This window comes from Lepidochelys olivacea (genome assembly GCF_965140295.1).
Source record: "Lepidochelys olivacea isolate rLepOli2 genome assembly, chromosome: 6".
NCBI lineage: Eukaryota > Metazoa > Chordata > Testudines > Cheloniidae > Lepidochelys > Lepidochelys olivacea.
The window spans coordinates 12,071,900-12,081,396 of NC_140416.1; the positions used below are offsets into that span (position 1 = coordinate 12,071,900).

Below are 9,497 nucleotides of genomic sequence, written 5' to 3' on the forward strand. Positions count from 1 at the left end.
AGTTCAGGTGTCCCTCCCCCCACTGCCGTGTGCTGCTCCTGCCCTCTGCCGCTCTTGCCCTCTGCCTTGGAGCTGCTCCTGGGAGCCTCCCGTTTGCTGTGCGGGGGGGAAGAGGCATGCTGATGTCAGGGTATCCCATTCCCCCGCTCCTGTACCCCATCTCCACAGAGCAGGGGGGGAGACACAGGGCTCAGGATGGAGGGAGCTTGCTGGCAGCAGCTGCTGTCTCAACTTGCTGATGTACTTAAAAAGGCAGTGTACTTAGAGTGGGGTCAGCGTACTTAAAAGGGCAATGTGCATCTCTCACACCACACACACAGACAAACACAGAGCGTGTCTCTGTCTCACACACACATGCACCCCCCGGACACTTTGGAAAGTGAAGGGAGTGCTGTGCTCCAGTGGGATAGCGTGGGTTCATCATCATGTTCAGTTTCTGCAGGGAATGCTTGCAGCCACTGCCATGCCTCTGTTGTGTCTCCTCCCTCCATTTGTGCTGCCTTGTAGAGTGTGAGGCTACATTAACAACGTGTTAGCCCTTGAGGGCTCAGCCAAGTGTTAGTTCATCATTTAGCAGCAAGGCAGTCCCTGGGAAATATCCCACCCTCTGACTTCACCACCTCAACCAAGCTTCACAATCATCATTGTGTACTGTATTAAATCGTTTGTTTAAAACACACACATTATATATACACACACACACACATTATACACACACACACAGACAGAGGGGAACCTAACCCCCCCACCCCCTTTACATTAATTTTTATGGAGAAATTTGCTTAAAATCGTTTTGCTTAAAGTAGCATTTTTCAGGAACATAACTATAACGTTAAGCAAGGAGTTACTCTATATATATCCCAAGCAGAGCTTCCTACAACCAGAGAAAGGAGAAGAGCACAAAATTCCATAAAGTCCAACAGGACATACTACATACATTTAATTTTTCTTCAAAGCACTAAGATACCACAGCGGTGGCCATTATAGAAAACCCTAAGCTTGATAAGAATCAGTGACAGTTTACAGACCAACTCTCTCACAACCAACAAGTACTAGAAGCAAATGTTGTATATCATGAGATTCCCACACTGGTCTCTGATTTAAGAGTAGCAGCCGTGTTAGTCTGTATTCGCAAAAAGAAAAGGAGTACTTGTGGCACCTTAGAGACAAACAAATTTATTTGAGCATAAGCTAGAGTACCAAGCAGTGAAGAATTAGGGGTTTGGTGAGGGCCAGTGAGAAATCCCAGCTTTCTCACTGGTTACAGTAAAGGCTCTCCATCTGTTCCGGTCTGTTAATCTATCCCTGAGAGAGAGATCCTTTCATGGATCATAACCCCTTCACCATGGTCCTCTAAAACTTTACTTCTGCAGACCATAAAGACAGACTTCTTAACTCTAGTGATGGTCCACGGACTACAGACTGAGATCCACCGTGCTGAGTTAACACTTCATAAAGTGGGAGGATTGCCACACTAATGTCAGTGTCTCACAGATACCAACATCTTCAGTGCTGAGGCCCTGATTATCCAGCAACAGCTGAAGTGGAGCGGGCACTGAGTGCACATGCCTGATGTACACTTACCAAAACAACTGCTGTATGCCCAACTCACCAAAGAAGAAAGGAAACGAGGAGGCTGAAAGAAATGTTTTAAAAACACCCTCAAGATAAACATCAAGAGATGTGGCATCGACACTGCACACTGGGAGAGAGTAGCCCAGGATAGGGATGACTGGCAAAGACTTATCAGAGAAGAAACGTCCACTTTTGAGGAAAATCACCTTGCCTTGGTCACAGAAAAACGCCAGAGAAGAAAAGACAGACGACTGTCACACAACAATCTGACTTGCAACATCTGCCAATGAGCTTGTGGTACAAGGATCAGACTACTCAGTCACCAAAGGACCCTTAAAAAATAAAACCTGTGAAAGAGATCGTCCTCAAGCTGAGCTAACAGCTTATTCCCAACCCTACGCCACATTCACCTCTGGGGCCTATAGATTTCAATGGGAGTTACAGCACAAAACCTCTGCTGCAACATGACTGACTTGCACCAGTAATGAATTTGGCCATATAACTGTAGCTGAGAGTTTATTTGGGAACACGATTTCCTCATTTCACCAAACTTGTACAATAAAATCAGGTCAGCACCAGTTTGACTTCACACTTCTCCTGCACTAGCTCCATTATGATACAAGATCACACAGGGGGAAGAACATCTACTAGAGAAGGAAGCAGTCTTTTGGAGCGGATGTATTCACTATTAGATTGACATCTGATCTCGTCTCTGGTCTCTCTACAAGAAAACAATTACTTTAAAAACATCTTTTCATGGTACATTTCTACACCTGTGAGATGCTGTGAAAGCCTGTTTTGTTTGAAACAAACCTTTAACATTATGCCTACGCTCCTTGACAGTGGATGGCCAGTTACAGTGCAGCTTTCCTTACAGTTTGCATCTGTAAGAGACAACTGGAAACTAGCCCCATTCTGCACTGCAGAGGGAAGTGGATCCCTTCAGGGCTATACTCAGTTCCTCTCAGTATGACTGCAGTTGGCTGGAGCCTGTAAAAGGGCCATTTTATTTCTGAACACAACAGAGGATCTATCCAGAGGATGCTGATCTTGTGCTGAGATCAGAGGACATTTGAAAGTCAGATAAAGAGCCCCCAAAACAAAGAGTAGGACCCCGAAGTTTGCTACATCACAGAACCAGCTTTATTCAGGCTTGAGGTGATGCAGTGGGCTGCGATCACTTGGCAGGACACAGAGTCTGCATCTGCGATGGGCCATATCCTTAAAGTACAAAAATAGAAAAAGGAGGAGCTTCTGTGAGGCCTTCCACCTGGAATCTGAAATGACAGAGACAGGAAGTTGGAGTGACAGCTTTCCCCCCAAAACAAACTCCTGCTGCTCCCATAACTGCTTCCCACGGCATTTGGTGGGAGTGAGACTAGGACTCAGTGAACTCCAAACCCATTGTCTGACCCAGAAACACATGGGTGAGTGGGATGCTTTACTGAAGCAGTGCCAGAGGGAGTGTGTGTAAAAGCAAGCAATGAGACACAAATTCAATTCCTTAGCCCCACTCATTCCAGATTCATTTGTTTATTCACCATTTGTCAGAAGACTCTGGGAATGCCAGTTTATAGCATTAAGATGAATATGGATTCCTTCATAGAATAACTGGTTTGGGATGTCATGTGTGTGCCGCTGAGCTGCCTTCATTCAAAACCGCCTTGTACACAGTCCATACTGAGGAAATGATAAGCAGCTCCACATCTGCAGAGAAGTGTTAAATAAGGAGCGGAGCTCTGCCTCATAATAGTTGCAGCCCCTGTTACAGTGCTGGAGAATTAACCAGCAGCAGCTATTCCACATATAGGGGGAAAACGGTGGCATAGCAGCATCTATGTTCACTGCCCTGTACCTCAACAGTGATCCCTCCAAGGGAGGTTTCTGTACAGAGCATTTACCAGCTCAGGGTGTGACACTGTCTCCAGGAGATGAGATATCTACAAATGCTTAACTAGCATCTATCAGCCTCTGGCAGCTGTAAGCTGGGCCTGTCACTGAGGACAGCTGCCTACCTCTACGTTCTGGTTCTACAGGTCTTACCTAGAGTAGGTCCCTGGCTTAGTGTCACACATAGATACCGACCCACAACAGCAAGAAGAGAACTCCAAAGCCCATGAAAAGTGAAGCCACCAGGGAGATAAGCAGTTCCTTGTAGATGTCCCGTGTGTACTTAGTGGAAGTCACTTCATAGCTGAAAAGGCTAGTTAAAGCAATAACCAAAGAGACAGATCAGAGGGCTTACAGTACCACACTCTAACTTTGGCCTGAAAATGAACCAAAAGGGTCTGGCAGGGAGGTAGCCTTATACAGTAAAAGCTGTTTTATCCAGCACTTCACCAACCAGAAACCTCTATAAACTGGCATTTCTGATCTTAATTGAAAGTCCATTTGGTGTGGGGCTGGCAGGGGTTGGGGCACGGGAGTGGGTGTGGAGCGCAGGCTCTGTGAGGGAGTTTGGGGCACCGGATCCAGGGGCCACTCACCTCAGGTGGCTCCCTGCAAGCAGCGACCTGTCCTGGCTGCTCCTAGGTGGAGGCATGGCAGGCGGCTCTGCACATTGCCTCTGCCCGCAGGCATTCTCCCCACAGCTCCCATTGGCTGCTGTTCCCAGCAATGGGAGGTGTGGACACAGCGCTCGGGGCAGGGGCAGCACGCAGGGTCATCTGCGATGTCTCCGCCTAGGAGCAACCAGGACAGGTCGCTGTTTGTGGAGAGTCGCCTGAGGCAAGCACCCCCTGGATCTGGCACCCCACACCCCCTCCCGTGCTCCAAGTCCCCTCCCGCACCCAAACTCCCTCTCAGAGCCCACGCCCTGCACCCCTTCCCATGCCCCAGTCCCACACCTGCACCCAAAGTCCCTCCCTCTTAGTTAACTGGCATTTTTCACTTACTGGCACCCCCCAACCCCCGAACATGCCGGCTAAAACAGCTTTTACTGTACCAGGGTAATATTTACTATGCAATCTAAGATTCCTGAAGAGACTGCTTCCATGGCTTGAAGGGCTCCTGCCAGGCAGCCTTTCCCACTTCATCCTCAACACCAAGTGCTATCAAAGATCATCATCAAAAAGCAGGTTACTGTAGGTTCACACCAAGCCTGACTCTAACACATCCCCAAGCTGTGGCTCCTTCTTGCTCTTAGCCCTCTTGCCTGCCCCCCTGGCTTCTCTACCAACAGCAAATCCTCTCCCCTTCAGTCCCAGTTTAGGTATACCCACTGCTCAACTTTTCAAGCAATCCAGTTCAACCACAGTGTATCCTGGAGTGGGCAAACTTTTTGGCCTAAGGGCCACATCTGGGTATGGAAATTGTATGGTGGGCCATGAATGCTCATGAAATTGGGGGTGGGGAGAAGAGGGCTCCAGCTGGCTCTGGGGTGGGGCCAGAAATGAGGAGTTCAGGATGCGGGAGGGGGCTCCGGGTTGGTGTGCAGGGGGGAGACTCCAGGGTGGGGCTGGGGATGAGGAGTTGGGGTACAGGAGGGTGCTCCAGGCTGGGACCGAGGGGTTAGGAGGGCAGGAGGGGGATCAGGGCTGCGACAGGGGCGAAAGGCATCAGGGATGCAGGCTCTGGGCGGCACTTACCTGAAGCAGCTCCCAGAAGCAGTTCCCAGCCAATGAGAGCGGTGCTTGGGGGCAGGGGCAACATGCAAAGCCCCCTGGCTGCCCTTACCCGTAGGAGCCAGCGGGGGAACATGCCACTACTTCTGGGAGCCGCATGGAGCAAGTCCCCTACCCTGCAACCTGACTAGAGCACCAGAGTGGGGCAAGCCCCAGACCCTGCTCCCCGATGGGAGCTTGAAGGCCAGATTAAAATGTCTGGTGGGCTGGATACAGCCCCCGAGCTGTAGTTTGCCCACCCCCAAGGTAGCCCCACCCCAGACTATTATACCCTCCAAAACTGTGGTTCTACACCCTCTGTTTCCAGTTGCCCCACCCCAACTAGGATGTGCATCTTTTTCTCCCTGAGGCTCTTCAATACTCCTAGCAGAGCCATTCCTACTTTGCTTCACAGGGCTCTTCCCCCAAGTCCAGCCTCTGCGGTCAGTGGCACCGGAGTGGCCCCGGCTACTAACTCCTGGCTGTTCCGTAGCGGGCGGATACACGAAGAACCAGGCAGTGAAGAACATGCCAATGGCCAGCAGCACCACGGTGAGGTGCGGGAACACAGCCGGGTTCACCGGGCTGGTGTATCTGCTCATGGCCTCGAGCTCCTGGGAGGAGAGAAAGAGCAGAGCGATGCTAGCGCCGCAGAGGAGGCGGCAGCCACAGGCCACGACCCAGCCCCGGCCAGTCGCCGCGGGAGAGCGGTAACCCCGGCTCCCCACGCGGTCCGGGGCAGAGCTGGTCCCCGCGGGGCAGGACACGGGCGCCATGGGGGAGGGGACAGCTCCAGGGTCCCAACCTGATCGGGCCCCACGGGGAGGGGGCGGCCCCGGGGCCCCAGGCCGTGGCGGGGGGGGGGGGGGAGGGGGCTGAGTGTGACGGTTTCTGTCCGTTTCAGGCCTAGACGCGGAGGAAAAGCCCCCGCCCCAGGCCCGCAACGCGAGCAGGCTCCCAGGGCCGGCCGGGCAGGGGACCGAAGCAGCAGCAGCAGCAGCGCCCGCGCCCGGGCCCCCCCACGGCTCTCACCATCGCGCCGCTCTCCCCTCCACCGCCGGCGACGGAAGGACACGTCTCCTCCGGTCCCCCCCCGCTGCCCCGGAAGCGGAAGGAATGGGCGCGCGGGGGGCGGGGGCCGCGGGGCCGCCCGGGAGTTGTAGTTCTGCGCGCGGGCCCGTCCGCCCCTCTTCCCGGCAAGACACTGCGGGAGGAGCCGGGCGAGCGGGACTACGCTTCCCGGCGGGCAGTGCGCGGCGCAGCGCGCGGGACCCGACGCGCGATTTCAGAACGCGGGAAGAGGGAGTCAGTGGCGGTGTCTGGAGGCGGCGCGCGGGGCCGAGTGACCCAGCAAAGGCAGGTCCGTCCCCCCCCCGCCCTGAGAGCGCGCGCCCCGCTGCCCGGGAGCGCCGCGCGGGTGGCGTGACCCCTCGGCACGTTCTCCGGCTGGGGGGCTGGGGGCTGTCCCGCGCGGGGCGCCGTCCTGCGGGAGGGTGGGGGCTGGGCTCGCTGCAGGGGGCGCTGTCCCGCGCGGGGGGCTGGGGCTGGGGCTGCAGGGAATGGGTGGTGTCCTGGGTGCAGGACATGCTTTGTAGGATGCTGCAGAGCACTCTGGGGTGGACCTTAGATCCCGGGGTACTGAGGCCTATGTGGTAGGGCCCGGCGTGCACAGTGTGGCCGTTCCCCCACGCCGTCTGAAGGGCTTTTTCCCCCTTTGAGCTCTGGCTCATGTTCCCTGCGGGGTGCAATGTGCTTTGGGGCCATTCCTGGCTTAATTCCCCTGTTTCTTGCTGCTAGGATGGGAATCCATGGCCTGGCCAAACTGATCGCAGACGTGGCGCCCGGTGCCATCCGAGAGAATGACATCAAGAGTTATTTCGGTCGGAAGGTGGCCATCGACGCCTCCATGAGCATCTACCAGTTCCTGATTGCCGTGCGGCAGGGAGCTGACATGCTGCAGAACGAGGAAGGTGAGACCACCAGCCACCTGATGGGCATGTTCTACCGAACCATTCGTATGGTGGAGAACGGTATCAAACCGGTCTATGTCTTTGACGGCAAGCCCCCCCAGCTGAAGTCGGGCGAGCTGGCCAAGCGGACTGAGCGCCGGGCCGAGGCAGAGAAGCAGCTCCAGGAGGCCCAAGAGGCAGGGGAAGAGGACAACGTGGAGAAATTCAGCAAGAGGCTAGTCAAGGTGACCAAGCAGCACAATGACGAGTGCAAAAAGCTGCTGACCCTCATGGGCATTCCTTATGTGGAGGCACCAGGTGAGGCTGAAGCCAGCTGTGCCACCTTAGTGAAAGCTGGCAAAGTCTATGCAGCTGCCACTGAGGACATGGATTGCCTGACCTTTGGCAGCCCCGTGCTGATGCGGCACCTTACAGCCAGTGAGGCCAAGAAGCTGCCTATCCAGGAATTCCACCTGAACCGCGTCCTGCAGGACCTAGACCTAACATGGGAGCAGTTTGTGGACCTGTGCATCCTTCTGGGCTGTGACTACTGCGAGAGCATACGTGGCGTTGGGCCCAAGCGTGCTGTGGAGCTCATCAAGCAGCATAAGACCATTGAAAAGATTGTGCAGCACATAGATCCCAAGAAGTACCCCCTGCCTGAGAACTGGCTGCACAAGGAGGCCCAGCAACTCTTCCTACAGCCTGACGTGGTGGACCCGGAGACCGTGGAGCTGAAGTGGAGCGAGCCAGATGAGGATGGGCTTGTCCTTTTTATGTGTGGGGAGAAGCAGTTCAACGAAGAACGGATCCGCAATGGGATCAAGAGGCTGAGCAAGAGCCGCCAAGGTAGCACTCAGGGCCGGCTGGATGACTTCTTCAAGGTGACTGGCTCCATCACCTCAGCCAAGCGTAAGGAGCCAGAACCCAAGGGCTCAGCCAAGAAGAAAGCAAAGGGCAATAGTGCAGCAGCAGCGAAGTTCAAAAAGGGGAAATAACCAGACCTTCCAGAACTGTCCTAGTTCTCTTCCACTCCCAGATCCTCCAGTGGTTTAAATTTGATAGAAGATCCTGTATTCTTCCTGCACTGCTCTGAGTTATACCCTGCACGGGAGAATGTTATCTGTGCTGCTTCCGCTCCTCCATATAGTGAACCAGATGGCTGTCTCGTAGCACAGAAGCAATATAGGCACAATGCTGAGGGAAGAGAAGGACAAATGACAAAGGACAATGACAGTGTTCATCAGCTTCAGACTTACTTTGTCCAAGGCCTATAAGGACTGGGGGTGCTGCAAAGATTGTGCATGGCCATCACCTTGTGTTACTGTCAAGCAGTTCCCTCTGGCTGACTGAAGGAGTGCTGTTGACTAGCCATAATGCAAGCCAAACCCAAATACTGAAAAGGAGGATGTCAGCCAAATGGACCAAGAAATCAGCTCAAAGTAGAGTGTGGAAGAGATGGAGACTGAAGCAGAAAGTGGGGAAGAAATGTGTAAAATCCAAATGTGGGGGGGGGGGAGGGAGCTACAGAAAGAAGGGAGTTTTTACTTTAATGGGGATTCTTTATGGTCTTCCTTCACTTATCTGTATGTATTGGATTGGTAATTAAGTGATTGATGGAGAGAAAACGGAGAAATTTAAAATCCTCTTGAAGTTTTAAACTCTCCCCCTCCCCTATTTATAGACGTATCTGATTGGGGAAGGAAAGATTCTTCCCCCCACAAAAAGTACTGAAGTTTAATCATTTGATGCAGATTATTCTGGTTCCACTCCAGATCCCAGCCTTGGGATGATTTGGTTCCAATAGGTAAATGAGGAGGAGCTGTGAAGGAATTGTAACTCCCCAGGTTTAACATTTGTCACTAGGTTTTATTTTATTAAGTTTTTTGAAGAAAAATATAAATAAACCTAAAAAATGGAAAACTGTTCAGTTCATTCAGATTTGAAATGGCTTCTTCACTGCAGCCCATTCCAAAGAAAAAGTTACTCAAATGGAATAAAGGTTAGAAATCCATAGGAATAATGCAAAGTGAGAGAAACCTTGAACATTAACCCAGCCCTTCTTACAAGCTGCATTCATTTTAGCAGAGATTTCCAGGCTCTGTGGAATGTGAAGGAGCTAGGATTCAGGGAAAGACATTTGGTCTTCCCTTGTGCCATTCTCTGCTTTTCCAGGCTGTACAGGGGACCTAGTACTTATTTGCATTTTCCATTATAAGTGTTGTACAAACATGAATTTGTGCCTCTTGTAAGGAAGATTCAGATTTTCCATATCATTACAATGGGAAAAGAGAGACTGATGAAGTGGCTCACTCATGAGCAAGAGTGGTCTTGCAGATTCAGTGTAGGAGTTGAGCATAAGGTGATCTGA

The 9,497-nt window shown here is 52.6% G+C and overlaps 2 protein-coding genes across 3 annotated transcripts; one reads left to right on the plus strand and one right to left on the minus strand.

Moving 5' to 3' along the window:
- Positions 1-2,695: 2,695 nt before the first annotated feature.
- TMEM258 (transmembrane protein 258) lies at positions 2,696-6,367 on the minus strand. The gene is made up of 4 exons (XM_084632529.1): positions 6,210-6,367; positions 5,682-5,791; positions 3,619-3,769; positions 2,696-2,852 (listed from the first exon to the last, which is right to left on the minus strand). Exons 1-3 carry the CDS (start codon positions 6,210-6,212, stop codon positions 3,643-3,645), a joined length of 240 nt encoding a protein of 79 aa, XP_084488655.1. The 5' UTR covers positions 6,213-6,367; the 3' UTR covers positions 2,696-2,852; positions 3,619-3,642.
- A 28-nt stretch (positions 6,368-6,395) lies between these two features.
- FEN1 (flap structure-specific endonuclease 1) lies at positions 6,396-9,061 on the plus strand. 2 transcript variants are annotated; one of them, XM_084632527.1, is made up of 2 exons: positions 6,396-6,537; positions 6,975-9,061. In XM_084632527.1, exon 2 carries the CDS (start codon positions 6,976-6,978, stop codon positions 8,122-8,124), a length of 1,149 nt encoding a protein of 382 aa, XP_084488653.1. In that variant the 5' UTR covers positions 6,396-6,537; position 6,975; the 3' UTR covers positions 8,125-9,061. The 2 variants fall into 2 exon arrangements, with proteins under 2 accessions (XP_084488653.1, XP_084488654.1); XM_084632528.1 differs by having other exon boundaries at positions 6,454-6,533.
- Positions 9,062-9,497: the final 436 nt, after the last annotated feature.